A 17,313-nucleotide genomic window follows, 5' to 3' on the forward strand; every position below is an offset into this window, starting at 1 on the left:
TAGCAAAGGAAGAACACATCAAAACAAAGAAGACAGAGCTGAACTCGAGGTTAAAAATATTTAATTAAATGATCATCCCATTACCTATGGATTCAAACAAGAAACACTACATATAACATATTACAACACGTCACAATACCTAACAATTAAAAATAAATTTTACATTAGTTTCCTTTTGCTGTATTTATTTTCTTGAGGCGGACTGACACATAGATTTGGCGCGGTTTCACGGTGCATGACCTGATCACATACCGGTCGAAAGTTCAAGTTGTGGTTTCCCTTACGAGTTGGTGATTTTGGTCCTCGGCACGTGATACGTTCACGTCCGATCAGAGAACGTGTTTGAATTGGAAGGTATCAAAAAAAAGAGTTTTGTAAAACTGTTAAGTTACTCATGGGAAGCCGTATCCTCGGCGAGCACACTGCTGGAAAAGTCCTTGTCCTCTTCCTCGCCAGCCACATTTTTCGACGCCATTTTGATCACGATAACTGTAGCACCGATGATATTTTGCTCTGCACATCCAGTGGGGGTCAAATCCATCACAGCCAAGTAGAAGGCCACCACAGTTTGCGAAGCAAAATCCGATCTTACACTTACATCCTTGGCTATATTGCATTTCCACACCGGCTCTCTGTTCAGGAGTCACCTCGGTCCACTTCTGATGGAAGTTGCAGAAGCTGGTGTACAGATTTCCGTCTAAAATCTTTCCGAAAAGGAGGTATTCGGTATAAGGCTGGAGCTGCACTCTACACGACGAGATTCGAGAAGGTGTGTATAGCTTGGTCAATGACTTGTTTTGCACGTTTGCATGGCCTTTAAAGATGGAGATAATTCTTAACCAGTAGACTTGATAATTTCCGCCTCTATTTGGCATGGCAGCTCTTATTGATGGACCCACGACCTTAGCGCGCAAAACTAACGAAGCAAAAACAACACTTGTGAGAGAGGGTAAGAAAGAAAAGTTTGCACTCCAAAAAAGTTGCAACTTCAACCGAAGCTCTACCTGGTTTCTGTGCTTGAAGCTGTTGGGAATGTTAAAGCTCACCCAGGTTGGAACACCAATATTTTAAGATATGCGAAGGTGATAGAAACGCTCTCATGTTAGGGCAAAATGTCATGAAGGAGTCTAAAAGCAATTTCTTGTTACCGTAACTCAAGCGTAAAGTTCCGAGGGTAGCACTTAGAGGAAGTGTGAGTGGAGGTATTCTGCCGAAGGCATGCAAACCGAGACCCTGTTTAAGGCAAGATCTTGTCATTGCGCTGCCCCGCCCAAGAAGAGTAACTTTCATGGAATGCAGTATATCGACCTCATGAAGTTATTTTTGGCATATACGGACGGAAGTTTTAGAATTGGATCTAAAGACACTTGCAATTATAGCCGCATATGTAAACTTCTCGTAACAGAGGTCATCCGTGGATGTCAAACAGTCACAGATAAATGTTCCAATATCATCGAACAAATCTTTCGGCATTCGCAGGAAAATAGAGAAAGGAAAATACCCATTCATGCAACATAGACGGTATCAAATGTACAATGTAGTACATTTCATTTTCATTTTTCAGCTCTTCTTGTGAGTAAACAAATACTTTTTCTTTGTTTTTGGCTCAATCTAAAAACAGAGTGTTCTGGTGAATCCCTGTGCATGAATTTTGTACAAAATGTTGGAATGAAACTTGTCAGATTTAGCTTGACTTGACTGAGCTTGACATAGATTTAAAGCATCAAACAATCGCTGTTGTCATGTTTATAAAACATTCACAGCTAAAACGTCTTACAATAATTTCCGAAAAGACTATATGTATGTTACCACGAGCATAAATGAGGATTATTTGAATCGTGTCCTTCTATCAACTAACAGAGCAGAGAATTCGCCCGTAGAAATGAACCGGCTGAATACTGGGCCAAATAAGCACAAATTACTTGAAAAGATGAACTTACCGAATCCACCAGCGTTACAAAATTGTTTTTGAGGATGTTCCGGCATACAGAAACAGGCGAAGGAAGAGGTCACCGAACAGACGGTTATCAACAGGAACAAGAAAACGGCCATCTTCCTCTCTTAGTTCAGTGTAGCTTTTTCAAACCAGCTGGAAATTGTGACCTTCTGCTGCTTCGTGATCGCATTTATATACCATTTCCACCTTAGTAACAATGACAGGGTTGCTAACCGAGAGCGGTCAATAAATGCCGTATCAAAGTATTGTGGAATGATATCTTGAGGGCGTGTGGATCTACAAGGTCAAGAAACGTCATCGCAATAATTACTGAAAACATTTCGCAATGATGAAAATATGAAAACAAAGGAAGAAAAACATGTCCTTGGTAACACCACAAAAATGTATAGCCCACTGCAACTAAAAAAGGTGCAAAAACCTTCATTTATCCTTTCTCGAAACGATGCTATGACTGGCTTTGATAGCCACGATCAGTGACAACGTTTAGATGTTCTTCAGTTCTTTTTTGAGACAAAATTTCCAAAGTTTGATTTACCATTTATGGAATTTTGTCTTTTCTTGTTTTAAGAGATGTTTTTACGTGAAAAAATTTCAGACGCGTAATTTTTAAACCTGGCGGTAGACTTAAAAGATAGACCAACCTATGTCAAGCAGATCCTTGCCTCTTAACATATCTGAGTTGAGTTATTTCCTTCAGTAAAGGAATTTACTACCACAGGATGCTACTTGAAATGTTCTATATGGGATTGTTTCTGGTTTTTATCTCTGTTTTTGTAGTAAAAAATAGAATTTAAGGGAGTGGTTGTTTATTGAAGTACCAAAGCATCACTGAACTAATTTGAAAAGCCGTAACTATGACCGATCTCTACTGCGCCTTTATGGAGCGATGATCTTTGTTTTCGAAGTCTGAGAAGCTCGAGACAAGATTTCGCATTGAGACAAAAATAAAGAACAGAGGAATTAGTTTAACCTTAGAATCAAACATACGAAAACTTTTTTGCATGATAATACAAATGCATTGAGCTTTCCGGATAGCGATGTTGCAACTCATCTCAAACAAACATTTTTGTTTCCAAGACATCCGCCGGTAATTTTTAGTTTCCGTGGAGATAAAAGACGAAAATTATTCTTATCATCAGGATAAAAAGGTCGAAAAGAATGGCCATTGTCTTTAAATAATAACAAATTTGCTGCTTTGGAGTGCACGTAATACACGCACGTTGTCAACCCGAGCTTTAAGAACTGTAGGTTAGGTGATAGAAATTCCATCTTTCTAGAAACTGGTCCGATACCGTAACTTGCTTCCGAAATGTTTTGTGGTTGCGCAATCTGGATAAAGAGTAATACTCAGTAATATTAAAAGATTAGTCTACAGACGTAGTGAGGGTGCCATTTTTGGATTTTGGACAAGCCTCATAATTGAATTACTACCGAAATTTTACGTCACGGGGATGTCACTGCAGAATTTTGTCACTGATCTAAGCGATTTTAGACCAAATTTATTTATATGGCTGTCTGGAGTTCTGAATTTTCGCTTCTTTGAGGTTTTGACTTTGGGGGAGCTTTGAGGCCGCAGTAACCTTCAATGCTATATCCTTGAACCGCAGAGAGATTTTCACCACGTAACTCACGCTATGTTTCTCTCTGGAGAGACAATTATTCATGCAAGGTATATCAGTAGAGGCCATCTCCCGCTGACCTTAGGCAAGTTACGTAGAGGCTTTTACGTGTACGTATTATTGTAACACACACGATGATGCGTGTATTGCGCCTAAAAAAAGATATACTGGGGTCATAATGTATCTGCCAGTGTAAGACGGTAAAACTGAAACGGAGAAAAATGTTCGGTAATGGGGTAACAGACAAAGGGATCTTTTAAAAATGAAGAGTAAAGTTCTTTTAAGCAGAGACTTCGGTTATGTAGGAAAACGAAAACAGACGATTCACTACCTTCACTCTTACTGCTTACATAATCAACATTAGTGTAGGTGATGTGACTAAAAAAAAATCCGTCACAAATATGATTCACTTTTTCATTTTAACCAAAAATGCAAGCATTCTTTATGGCAAAAGCTGTAGCTGAAAGGCGGAAGTCGAATGATACTCCGCACGACTGAACTTTGATGCAAATCAATGTTCTAGGATGGAAATTTCTGATCAATTCCCCTGTATATGATAATTGTATTTCCGTTTTTCGTTTGCTAAAAGAAGACAGCAGATAATTGTTTAAAATCCCGTTCTCCATTGCCTAAATTGGAAATTTCAATCGGTCTTGAAAAAAACTGTAAAATGTTGACACATTTTCTTTTGAAATATTTCCGCACAAAGGAACGGTTGACATGTTTTCATATGGAAATGTTTGTCATCGGTTAGAGGGTCAGTTTCATTCGTAGAAGGTGACTTTAAGTTGTTTAATGTAAGAGAAGACACGAAAAACAAGTTCCATGCATGGTAATTGACAAAGACGCTGTTTCATTATTTTGCTTCTTTCGATTTTGTTCAAACGCCAATGAAACGCGACACACCAATTTTCTTCGACTAAATATCCTTAGGCTGAGGTCATTCGCAGCCTTTACAGGGCGTGAAATTAATTTTTTTTTTCTTGGCTCCTAAATTCTTCAAGGTGGTAGCCAATTAAAAAAGCTGGTCGCCATTTTCAAAGACAAACAAAAACTTTTTTTGGCCGTTAGCGTTCTAGATAGACCCTCCAAAATTAAGTTAGGAAAAAGATCTTTAACGTGCTACAAATTGGACTCTATGATGGATAATATACAACGTTCAAGCTCACCTAAATCCAAGATGGCATCTAGTCATCGATTTAGATGTATGTGCTGCGTGTTTTGGAAACAAACTTAACGGGGAAGTTTGCAGCGGCTTTATCTTTCTAAGGATATGATGAAGCATTCTAGTCGCCAATTTGGCGACTAATTTTCAGGATTTGGTCGCCAAAGTGAAAAATTTAGTCGCATTGGCGCCTGTATCAGGCGCAATTTCACGCCCTGCTTTACATAGTTCAGCCAAATAACTTTCGCTGAAAAACGGAGGAAGATAATAACATATACAGTCGATGGAAGATCCGAATTGAGCAGCATGACTAAGTATAATAAAGCACTCTGCTGCTTGTGATCCTCAGACGGAAATGTCAGTTTTTCAGGAAATAACTGAAAAGGAAGGGATTTCTCTCTATCAAAGTAAAAGTTTTGTTTCCTGTTGTTACAGAACGCTTTTAGGTTTAGAAAAATCAAAATAAACTTTCGAACTCCGCCTTCATTCTTCTCATAGGTGTAAATCATTAGCATGGAAATTGATTGGGAAACGCTGATAATTTATGTGTTATTTACCAAGATAATGTAGCATTGCAATTAGCAGAGAAAATTTGAGCATCTGCATTGTTTTCAGTTCATTTAATTCTACAGTCTTCACACACAGATATTCCCAACCATGAAATAAGGAAAGCTGCTTGAGTGACAAATCTAGTTAAAACTAAAAGGCTTCACTGATATGTTTTCAAACAAGGTTAAGTATTCAAAGATTATTTAAATATTCTATAATATACTTCTACAATTTTACAACATTTACAATTACGATGGAAAAATTGATTGAAATCAGTTACATATATTTTTTCGTTATTATCAAAGATTGGCGAAAGTTTTACCACTGTACAATAATTACTTACATAAATAAAGGGAAATAGACCAGAATAAATAAATCATTAATTTTTTTAGACTGATCTGTTCTTTACATTGAGTTCCGTATGGTTCCGCCATTTTGAGTTCCTTTTCTTTTGTCTGAAAGGTTTTAAAATGTTCGGGCGAGGTTGAAATGAAGAAGGAAGCTCTTCGATTTGTTTCTTGGAAAATTTCAGATCTTCTTGCGCCTGTGCAGTGTATTTCTGAAGTTATCAGCATCTCTGTTCCATTTGAAATGAAGAGAGCTGTCTTTTGAAGCAACCACAGTGTGCAAGCTTGCTTATTTCCCGCTTAATGTCCTGTTTGAGTAATCCATAAACGAGGGGGTTGAACGCAGAGTTTGCAATCAGCAGTAATTGTTGCGCCTGTTCCACGTTCTTTGAAGGAGTTGGACAAAACGGCAAAAAATTGCACACGCTCTTAACAGCAGTTAGGGAGTAACAGAGAATGTAAAATGTTACCACAAAAACGATGAAAGCGATGGAGTTTCGAGCCCTGTTTCCTTGGCGCAAGGGCGGCGTGTTTTCAGTTCCTGTTGTGGTGGAGTCATTGTAGCGTAGCTGCTTCACAACTGCAGACCGCTCGCGGACATGTTTTCTGGCGATAAAAAGCAACTGTATCGTGGTTAGCAGCAAGCTTACCCAGGGAATGAGCTCAAAAACGATCGCCGCTACAAAGGTGAAGTACCTTATACCGTCTTTCGTTTGTATAAGAGTTAACGGCACAAAACCGGCCACGAACGGTAGAATCCAGGCCATGCTGATGAACGCCAAAACACAGTTTTTTGACATGAAACTGACATAAACAAAGGGTTTGACTATCGCCATGTAGCGGTCCAATGCCAACACGCATAGATTGGTCACAGATGCGTACAAGAATACCCACTGAAAGATGGCAAGCAAAATGTGATGGCATCCGTTCTCAACGTTAGGTAAACAGAAGTATAAACCAGGATATAAACTCAAGCTTACTCCAAGATCTGCCACGGACAAAGACAAAAGAAACCAATTGGTAATGCACTGAAGGCGTGTTTTCGAAGCAATTAAAATGATGATGAAGATATTGCCTGTGAAAGCGAGGGCAGTCAGAAGCCAGCCCAGGACAGTAAACCATTGAGGTTTTCCTGAGTTGTCCAACATCCTGAACCCAAACAGAAAGGCAAAATTTGGTTAGTTCTTTGAGACAGGTGGCCCAGGCTTGTGTAGGAAATTAATTAAACCAGTCTTAATTATATATCACTTAAAACGAAACCCATTTTTAAAGGATGGCTGAAACTCGTCAAACAAAAACAAAGCTAAATTAGCATGAAGCTCAATCGATCGATGATGGTCGCCAGAAATAAAAACCCTAGGGTCTCATCAGGAACCGCAAATTAGGCCCAAAAATTTTCATCAGACAACTATTGAAAAAAAAAAAAAAGCTATGGATCGGAAAAATCGCCGAGGCTGCGATTCAGTTAAACAGGGGACCGGGATAACGAGACCTTTAGGCTGGACAAGCGAAAAACGAAAACAGTAAACCGTTCTTTCGTGAACAAAACCGCAAAGAAGTTTCTTTAATTTGGAGCAAATACCAAGGACCGATCTTAAAACGGCCGTTTTTAGTCATTCAGATAGCGCAGCCAGAACTGCGAGGCAAACTGCTTGCCGTCTCATTACACTGATGCGAAAATCACACTTAAAAAGATGAAAATTAACGAGAATATGGCTATGCTCGCAAAAAAAGTTCTTACTTCAGGTTTGTCAAGTTGGCCTGCTCGGTAACATTCAGGTGACGAGACATTCTATTCATCCGGTGAGGTTTAATAGTGTATCGATGTTTCTCAGACAGTGGAGGCTGTATCTTGAAACAGAATCGTCAAATATTAAGTGGTGCTATTTATTGTACTGTCTTTGAAATTATGGAGGCCAAACAAAGTGGGTGACATTTGCGTCTCACATTTTAATTAAAACGTGATGCAATATTATTTCGGGTTGGTGAAAATTTGACTATTTGAACATTGACTTACTTTGACTGATAATTTCCTTCTGTTGTTGGTCATTCTATTAAAAATTTTTCATATTTGTTTGTGTTTCAAAGGTTAGTTAATATAGCAACCTGTATTGTTTTCAATTTAGTTATAATAACTCGACATCAAAGTGGAAAAATATGAATATCAGATCCTGATCAAAGTTACAAACCAAGAATTAGTAATGTAACTAAAAATTATAGTTCCTATCTATCTTATCTAGCGCGCATTCTCCTCAATAGCTACAAAAACATCTGCTATACACTTGTATATCATTATACAGAAGGTATTAAGTAGTAAAGCTTCGTGTAGTTTGACCTCTCCCTCCCAGCTAATGTAAAAAGAAGATACAACTATCTTGCACTTGAAAAACACTGGTGATTAAAAATTTTAATTTTTCAATCATCTTGCTGTCATGTGAAATATGCTTATCGCGGGAAATTAATATTGCCTTCTATATTCTGTCACTTCTCATTTTGTGCCAACTCACGTTCCATCATTAACAACATTGATATGACACTTGACTCATGAGGAAAAAACCTTTTTCAATTTTCCTTTTCTTAGTTACTAATGTTACCGCTTCTAACCACGTCGCACTTACAGTAATGAGACTGGCACAGGCTCTATTTTTCTTAGTTTTACTTACACCGTAACATAAAGATTGAGTTTCTATTGCCAGAAAAAAAACCATAGATACTAAGAGCCCAAGCTGATTAATTTAAAAAACAAGCAGTCCTATTTGGTACTCACAGAATACTTTGTTCCCTCTATCCTTAATGTACGGTTAAATTTAAATTCGACCGGGTGTCTGATTATCATATCGTAAGATCCGCATTTTGAGGTTAAAAACTAACATATAAGTTAAGATGAGGAAATGATGTCATCTATCAGCCTGTTAACAGCTGTTGCAGGCGCTTGGTCGGTGAAAGGGAGCGATTTTATAAATGGTGCGATGGTAACGGAGGAGTGATAGCGACAGAGGTTTGGGTCGAGACCCGACCCAAACCTCCCCCGTTTTTTCACTTCTCCACCACTATCGAGTCGTGGATAACGACTTTGGGGATGCGTCCGTGAGCAAGAGTTAACTACGCCCAAAATAGAAGTCTAGAAACTACTGTTGGAATTATATGCGACTTTGCCAGAAATGAAGTCTTATCTGACATTTCTGAAGAACCACAACTAAGGAGATGTTACTTAATGCGGATTTTTCCCATTCCCAGTTCCCTACTTTCCGTTTTCTATTTTCCGATCCTTATTTTCCGGTTCTACTTTTTCCGTTCCCTATCCGCTGTGCCCATTTTCCGTTCCTGGTTTTCCATTCCCGATTTCCTTTTCCATCCCTAATTCCCCATTCATCATTTCTCATTCCCTAATTCCCATTCTCCTTTCGGCCATTTCGTTCCAAGACACTTCACTTCAAAACTACGTCACATTGTTCCACTGCGAAGTCTCATCTTATCACAAAAAAGTTTCATTCGCCAAAAACGATCTAAGAGAGTCGGACACAGAAACTTTCCGAATTATTACAGTACAAAGAGCTTTATGTAAAAAAATTACGTAAGACCTTTATAGATAGTTCAGCATTTCAACCCCACACAACATCGGACAAGCACAGGTCCGAAAACACGTTACAGCTGCGTGTAGATGAATACGATGATCATTAAATAACTGTGAATATATGAAAAACATTTATGTGTAATGCGGATAAAGACGTGATTGAGCAACAGTGAAAATAAGGCCTGAAAAAAAAAAAAAAAAAAATTCAGGCCTGTCTGGGATTTGAACCCCGGTGATACCGGTGCAGTTTTCTACCAACTGAGCCAATAAGCCAACTGGGAGCTGAGTTCTTTGGTTTCAAATACACCTGAATAAATACTACAGATAAAAACGTGATTATGAAAGCGATCTTTATGAACGCTTCTTGATTTTCAGTTATTTATTCATCACTTCACGGGTTTATTGCAGGCCTGAATTTTTCTGTTTTTGGTTTTTTTTTCAGGCCTTATTTTCACTACTGTTCAAAAAGTGAAGTTCGCTCTCATATTTACATGATGATTATTATAATGCACGAGTAGGCAATTATGACACTCCGACTCTCTGATGAGTATTAAAAGAAAATCCCTCTTCGAATTCTAGCAAGAAAGTTCGTAATATCAGAATTGGAACGATATCACTTCGTAGTGGAACGAGGTGACTGTATATCGAAACGATCTAACCGAAATTTGAAAGGAACTGACCTCGAATGAAAAGACCATGGAACTAAAGACTAAGTGACCGTAAATCCCTCATTTCAGAAACTATCCGAGGAAAGAAGAAAATTATTCCAGAGTCTAAGGATCGGATCAGCATTTACGCTACATTTTCAATTTTCAGGGACGTTGACGGCTAACGTCAACAGCTACGCCATGGCGATCTAAGGACCCTTTGAAACACGAATTCACTCTTCGCTCTTTCATTCGACGTCATGCAGTCATCTTTATAAAAAAAATTTCCAATCAATATATAAAGAGAACGAGATACAATTGCGAAAAAAAAGCTGCGCACCTTGTTTCAGTTTGATGTAGTCAGTGTAGCGAACTCCACAAGATTTGCCAAAATTTACAACGCAAAGTGCACGGTCGGTTATTATTCTTCCTCTTCTTCAGGGAGTCGTCGTAATCCTCGTGATGAAAATCAACACCGACTGTCGCCCAAAGTACTGTATAATGTTTCCCGTACCGCGAAAACTGTCTACATGAGAGAACATTAGTGAAGTTTCATTTCCGATGCGCCTAGTTTAAACTGAAGAATATCCAGAGATGGAACTCGAAAAAACCCAAACCATGTTCTTTTGTATAAGTAAATAAAATTTGAGCCTTCTCCGATGTGTCTAGGGAATAAGGAAAAAATATCAGAGCTGTCAGTCGCAAAAGATCATTTTGAATAATTTCGATTTTGAACAGTACTTTAAAAGGTAAATCTATTTCAATCTACTGGCGAACTTACCTAAAAATTTGTGATTTTCGTGAGCTTTATCTAAGCTCCTCAGCCATGGCCAGACTGTTTAAAACTATCAACTTTGCACAAAGGCTCTGCGTGTTCACTCCGTCTCAAGCAATAAAACCGAATATTTAATAGAAAAGAAAACATTCATATTTGCACAACAAAACGAGCAGATACAAACAATTTTCAGTTTCTTTGTTTCTACATTATTTTGCTTTTCGAACTAAGACAGTAATAAAGAGTGCAAAAGCCGTTTCATTTCTTTGCCATGTTGATATGCTACATGCACGTTGAAATAAAATCCTCGCTTCATCGTGATATTCAATTATCCTACTTATTTTAGCTGAAACATAATTCGCAATATATACCTTACAATATTTCTTGAATACCTGAAATTTTTAAGCCCATCCAGAGATTTTCTGGAACCGTAAAATCGCTTTTGTTTTCGTCTACTACCGTTGAAATCCTTGCAAGTGGAAGTGATTAATGTTTCAGCTGCACTGCTGTTTTAAAAACAAAAAAATTTGATCACGCAAAGGGATCCACTGCAAAAGGGTAAACTGCGTAGGATGGGTTTTGCTTTCGTAAATGTCTCATCACCAAAACGTGCTACAAAAGTAAATTCCTTTTTTTTTACATGTAAGTTTTAATTTTTAAAACGCTAATTGATGATAATTTGCATATGTATACCGAGATCTAATAATAACCAGCAGGGCTCTTGGTCAAGCCGATCAAACAGTTTACCATAACGCTCAGCCGAGGCCGAGCGCTATGGTAAAGAAGCCTATTAGGCCTATTAATTTTTTACCTGCTCCATAATTGCTTTTTCCTGTCTCTGTTTCTTATTCCCCCCCCCCTCCCAAAAAAAAAAAAACGTTTAACAATCAAGCTAAAATACAGAAAGCTGAAATCTGTGAAGAGAATCCAATCATAAAAACCAAACTATTTTTTCAAAAGAGTGAAAAAAGCAGTAACATTCCTTCTATAAAAGTGTTTTGTCTCACAAACGGTCACCCTTTCATTTCCGTCAGGGAGGATGAATCCAAGACTGCGGCAAATAAGTAAAATATTCATAGTTCACTGCTTTCGTCTGTTTGTCAGAAAAGTGTATTTTCACTTAACAACTCATGTTTTTTGACAGCTCTTATGCAATCGTCGCTTAAGTGATCTTGCAGTAGTAGTAGTGAACTTATTTGTATTCAGATCACGAGCGTATTAAGACACATGCCAATTTATCTGATAATCACTTAACCATCGATTAAGATCATTCATGTTTCAAGTTTTTGATGGTTTAGAAAAGAAATGGGCTCTATACAGCTTGACAGTGATGATGTTCAGGGTATATACTACAATGACGACAGATCTTTAGAACAAAGTAAAAAAGGAAAAACAAGAAAAATACAGGTGAAGAGTCGTAAGGTTGAGACATAAATGAATGTTGTTGTGTTCATGGAAAGTAAGTTACACTTTCGATTAAGAGAACAAGCTTCGTCAAAATGGTCATTTTTGTCGTTTATCAATTGTCGTTTATCGGAAAGAAAGTGAACTTATGGGTAAGCGTCACACGCCGAGAAATAAGCTGAAAAAACAACGTTGAGATTACTATAAATTAACTGTTGAGAAAAATCTCAAAGCCATTACCCGTTATACCATTGTGCGTATAAATTACCCAGATCTGACAATACTGCATTTTTCAAATTGACTCTTCAGTATCACCGAAAGCTTTCCTCTCATTTAATAGGTTCGTTCTCGTTTTTTTTGTTGTTGTTCATAAACTGACGTAAGTGTCCTGTGATTGAATTTTTTTTTCCTCAAATCAGGCATCGAACTGTCATTCAAAGAAAACGGTATTATGGAAGTCAATGCGGCCTGCTTTTTCTAAAAACAAAGTAAGATTTTTAAATATAAGAATATAAGTCGCAGAGTTCAAGAACTAATGACGCTATTCGAGGCATATCCGGTTTTTCAACAGTGATAATTTTTTAAGAAATTTGAGCTAGTCTGGTCTAATATTTATTCCAACTTCCTGTTTTCTTCCTAAGGAAAGATGGAAAATGCTAATGATGAGATAAAAGATCATATCCTGTGGCCGGTAAATTTAAAGAGTTTTTTAGAACTTGCTTTAAAAAAGATTACGCACGGATGTAGCCCCTTTTTTAAACAGAATAGACTTCAATACGATGGAAAATAGAGAACTATTTTTGTCGAACTGAAGATTCTGAAATTAAAGATCAAAGATGAAATACCTCAAAAGGTGATAAAATAAAAATTAAATAATGCAGTGTTATAAAGAGTACATTACTCAAAAAAAGAACGAAAAACGCTTGATACATATCGAGACACATGAAATATTTTGAGATGGCTTTCCGAAAAAAATTGCATTCAGAATATTGTCGAATCCCTTTTGAGTAGAAAAAACAATATTATTTGCTTTACAGGTGCTTGAATACATAGCTTAGTGGAATGAACTTGAAAATGAACATCGCTACCGGCTTACTTATGACTGAATTCAGAACAATTTTTATCTATTTTCAGAAAATCGCATGAGCTAATTACACTCGTGCCGACGTATACTTTTGGAAGCGGAAAGTAGTCGAAAGACTTCAAAATAAAACCCTTTACTGTCGAAAGCTGTTCTCAAGTTGTTGCTGTTTGATTTATTTTAAGGAAAACTCACTAATGAACGAGGAAGAAAACTTCAGAACTTACCAAGGACAAAGTCTGTAAATGCACCTTCCCTGATTTGCTTCATACAAATTAACGATGCCTCTAGTGTACAATACAATATCGAATCTTACATCTCATAAGCCCACGGGTTCATTAACGCAGGAAAGTGTGATGTCATAGCAGATATCATATCGCAAATCAAAGAAAATAAATAACTGTAAAGGACGTGTGGTAAAGTATCAGACTAAAACGTTTTGATCTTGTCTCGCCACTGAAGATAAACTTAAACTTCCTCTCTAGACAAGAAAGGTTTGAATATGAAATTGTGTTACAAATAGCACAGATCAAAAATGAAATACGTTGGTTTTGGAAGTCATTTTTAACTTTCGAACTATTGTTTGAGAGGAATCCAATTTTTGCTTGGATTTAGGTTAGTTACGTGCTGTGCCGATTTGAACAATAAAAAATTTTAGACAATGAAGACTGATTAATACATTAAGTTGACATGTTTAGCAGAAATAATTAATATAACTTGTTTACTACCCAATATTATCATTCATTTAGAGATACATTCATTGGAAAATAACAAGAAACTCATGTAACGACACTAAAATGTTGAACGCTTGACATTAGAGCGGGTAAATACGATAATTTTTTTGAGAGACCTATTATAGTTTCTCCACCAGCAGTCACGGATTCACTCCCCTTCTTGACTTCCGACAGTCTCCCATGAAACAATAAATTACACTCGACACGTTTCTATTGCGTTCGGTCCTTGCCTAAAATAATCTTGAGCCCCCGAAGTGCTTAATTTTAGCTCTCAACCTTTATTTTTGCTTCCAATATTTAGTTTCCGTTATTCAGCGTAATTTTTCATCGTTCAACTTGAACAAACAACATCCATCTTTAGAAAGGATGAGAAAGAACTCAAAACTGAGACTCGAAATTTCAACATTTTCATCGCTCAGTCTTAAAAAATAAACTCTTACTTTTCCACATGAAATTTCAAACATTTTTATCGCTTTCGCAACCATGAACTCAGGAAATACTTCTTCTATGTAGGACCAGATGAAAGCTGCTTACAGCAAAGCGGAAAAGATCAATAAAAACCTCTGTTGATACATGACCCAAATATTCAAGTAGATAAAGTAATATTGACGGAAACAATCCATAACTATATAACACCGTCACGTGCATGTAAGAAGACTTTTCTTTCTGAGTCAACAACATAGAAAACTAATAATCAAGGTTGTTTAAACAGCGGATCTGAAAAATCTGCATGGTGTAAATCTTTACCAAGGCGAGATAATCCATTTCCGTTGCTCTCTCGTCCCGTGAATGCGAGCCCGCTGACACCACACAACGTTGTCAAAAATTCGTCAACGGACCACTCCTTTGAAAAATCTTAACTGCGTCCCAGGTTTCGTCGGTCTGCTTGCAAACTAATTATTCTACTGGACCCGTTCAGTTCAAAACACTACACAGACTTAGCATGCAGGCTAAAGCTGCACAAGTTCGCACGGAGCCCCACTGTTGTGGTTATGTGAGGGGTACAAACTGTAATCCCAGGCCTAATGTGGAATTGTTCTAGCGGGCTATTTTCATTGAGGAGGCACCTATGTACACGAATAATTTTTCCGTCATTTTCGTATTTGAGCATTGCACATACCTACCAACGTCGTTGATACTCTGGTCCACATCATTTTTTGAGTAGGCTGAATTGACTCCTGCTCGAACGACCGTCATAAAAAAAGAAAGAGGTTCACAATTCCATCTATGTTTTAAGTTATTTTCCACTTTGCAGAACTACCTTCAACTTTCATATAAGAACTCATTGTGAGAGACTGGTTCGCTGTAAACCCAATTAACGACAAATCAAGACAGCGAAAGAAGATAATAAAAACATCTTTCCTTCGACGCGGCGATTTATGAAAAAAATATCGACTTTTGGTCTTTTAAACTTGTGCTTATACCATCTTTTTCCGGCTCCTTGGTCCGTCCCCTTGCAGGTGAGCTAAGCGATATTGTTTACATTTATTTTCAGGCGAATTCAAACGAGATATTTACCTCACCGCTGACGTCATAAGACTTTGACCCAGTCCACGCCCAGTCACTGGTTGTTAGTTAAGGGGACGGTAATAGATTGAAATGCTTTTGCCAAAATCGGACAGCGGACGAGCAAAAACTATACCTGATCACTGAGAGATATGGCTATTAAAAATGTAATTGCTAGATGCTGATAGCTTAGCAATTGTGAAACAAAGCCCAGGTCCATAACAGGCAAAATAAACATTCAACTGCTTTACCTCGACCGATGGCAATCGTCCCAACTTTTCCCAGAGGACCACATTACGTGTTTATACTGAGATCTAGATGTTTCTCAAGCTCCAGTGGTCGTGCCGCGGTGTAATGTGTTCCAAGTATTATCCAATCTGAACGTGCTCACAGCTCATAGGCGTAGGACACGCTAACAGTGCGTACAGGGTTATAGAATTGGTCATTATGAAAGCGGGAGCTTTTGCAACGGAAGTTTGCGAGTTGACGTATTTTGAACCGAAGTTATTTTTAAATTATGGGGAAAAGTAGGACAGGAAGTCGTTTAGCAGTTATCCGTGTTTACTTCGAAATCGTAGACTACGTGATATTCAATGTTGCGATAACTCATCAATTTTTGCTGTTTACTGGAAATGGCGAACAGAAAAAAAATTTAATATCGTGCCGTTTTCTTTCAGTTGTTAAAATTCTTACGAATGACAATAATTGCACCAGCTGAAAACTGGGGCAATGCCTGTTATTTTAATAAAGAAAATTGGAAGATTATAGGAGGCGGAAGTGGATGTCTTTCTAACTACTGGAGTAAACATGACCTCTTCTTCCGCTTTGATGGAGCGAAACGATTTGTTGACATCCACAGTAAGTGTATAAATAGAGACAGCGTAGTCCAGAAACAAGCAAAGCCGAAGGAACTAAGCGAAGAAGAGTCCTGTGTAAGACCTGTAGGGAATCCCTGGACGGATACAAGGACAAAACATGTCATTTGCAATCTCTATCGGTTTTATATTTTGTTTCAGCTTTATAACTGCCAGCCAGAGCTGTATGTGCCGGTTTAGAGGACTTCGAAAAGACTTTTGTGCCGCTGCCATCGGTAAGCAATTGCAGTACAAAAACATGGCTACTATTTTAGTTCAATTTTGGTTGGGTGAAGTTCTTGGTCACAATTCAAAGAAAGGCGTAAGAGATTTTTCAATATATTTTACTTTTTGTTTTTTTCCTCTTAGCAAACACATTAGTAATGTATTTATATTTAAAATTTTATTGTTATCGACATATGTAAAAAATATAGAATTATAGATTCCATTGTAAATAGATTTTAGCCCTTGAAATAAAGATATAAGCTTGTTTGTTATTATCATCTATATCACTATTATTATTTTTTTTTTGGCATTTGTTCCACAATATGCACTAGCCACCCTCGTGTTTAAGTTTAAGAGCTCATGTTCTTTTCAAAATTTAGGACTATGATTTCTTTCGATTTTTTTAAACAGTCATGAAAGCCAAGGTTACGTCCAACGCTACAAATGCCATCCATGTCCAGTCTGATAATGACACATTCAGCCTTTATTCTTCTTCTCAAGTCTACAATCTAAAAATTGTTGAAGTTTTCAAGGGTAAAGAACAACTTAATCAGCTGGCAGGATTCATACCATCTATCAGAGGCGAGAGCCCAGTGTATACAGTTGAGCTGCACACCCCTCCTCGGTTTATTTCATGCAGCTTCCTGCTCCGCGAAAGTCAGGAGTATCTCCTGTCAGGCAGACTAGACAACAACAAGTTAAGTTCCGAATTTTGCGATATCCGTCTGGAGTGGGATGATATCACGCCAAGGCAGGAATATGGTGTTAGGGTAAAATACGCCGAGGACTGTTATGATGGAGGAATTAGAGTCCATAACCAGTTTCAAGACCAATGGCCGTAATTTGTATCGCGATTCATAATTTCTGTTCGTACTG

At 37.7% G+C, this 17,313-nt stretch overlaps 2 protein-coding genes across 13 annotated transcripts; both read right to left on the bottom strand.

Moving 5' to 3' along the window:
• Nucleotides 1-44: 44 nt before the first annotated feature.
• LOC131789704 (metalloproteinase inhibitor 3) lies at nucleotides 45-2,115 on the bottom strand. Its single transcript, XM_059106876.2, has 2 exons — nucleotides 1,941-2,115; nucleotides 45-916 (listed from the first exon to the last, which is right to left on the bottom strand). Exons 1-2 carry the CDS (start codon nucleotides 2,050-2,052, stop codon nucleotides 393-395), a joined length of 636 nt encoding a protein of 211 aa, XP_058962859.2. The 5' UTR covers nucleotides 2,053-2,115; the 3' UTR covers nucleotides 45-392.
• A 3,266-nt stretch (nucleotides 2,116-5,381) lies between these two features.
• Nucleotides 5,382-15,822, bottom strand: LOC131789700 (beta-2 adrenergic receptor-like). Of its 12 annotated transcripts, none has more exons than XM_059106867.2 (4): nucleotides 11,026-11,249; nucleotides 10,199-10,384; nucleotides 7,379-7,488; nucleotides 5,382-6,786 (listed from the first exon to the last, which is right to left on the bottom strand). In XM_059106867.2, the coding sequence occupies exons 3-4, from the start codon at nucleotides 7,435-7,437 to the stop codon at nucleotides 5,859-5,861; spliced, it is 987 nt and encodes a 328-aa protein (XP_058962850.2). In that variant the 5' UTR covers nucleotides 7,438-7,488; nucleotides 10,199-10,384; nucleotides 11,026-11,249; the 3' UTR covers nucleotides 5,382-5,858. The 12 variants fall into 12 exon arrangements, with proteins under 12 accessions (XP_058962850.2, XP_058962848.2, XP_058962849.2 ...); XM_059106865.2 differs by having other exon boundaries at nucleotides 10,199-10,523; XM_059106866.2 differs by lacking the exon at nucleotides 11,026-11,249 and adding an exon at nucleotides 10,640-10,743 and having other exon boundaries at nucleotides 10,199-10,523.
• Nucleotides 15,823-17,313: the final 1,491 nt, after the last annotated feature.

The sequence above is a fragment of the Pocillopora verrucosa genome, chromosome 14 (assembly GCF_036669915.1).
Source record: "Pocillopora verrucosa isolate sample1 chromosome 14, ASM3666991v2, whole genome shotgun sequence".
In the NCBI taxonomy this organism is placed as follows: Eukaryota; Metazoa; Cnidaria; class Anthozoa; order Scleractinia; family Pocilloporidae; genus Pocillopora; species Pocillopora verrucosa.

Excerpts from the sequence above, each read along its gene's own strand:
- LOC131789700 (XM_059106863.2), bottom strand. The coding sequence starts at position 8,473 with ATGATAATCAGACACCCGGTCGAATTTAAATTTAACCGTACATTAAGG. Across the intron at positions 7,489-8,404 it reads TAGAGGGAACAAAGTATTCT|ATACAGCCTCCACTGTCTGA; the intron begins GTGAGTACCAAA and ends TTCTGTTTCAAG. Across the intron at positions 6,787-7,378 it reads GCCAACTTGACAAACCTGAA|GATGTTGGACAACTCAGGAA; the intron begins GTAAGAACTTTT and ends GTTTGGGTTCAG.
- LOC131789704 (XM_059106876.2), bottom strand. The coding sequence starts at position 2,052 with ATGGCCGTTTTCTTGTTCCTGTTGATAACCGTCTGTTCGGTGACCTCT. Across the intron at positions 917-1,940 it reads TTGTAACGCTGGTGGATTCG|TTTTGCGCGCTAAGGTCGTG; the intron begins GTAAGTTCATCT and ends TTGCTTCGTTAG.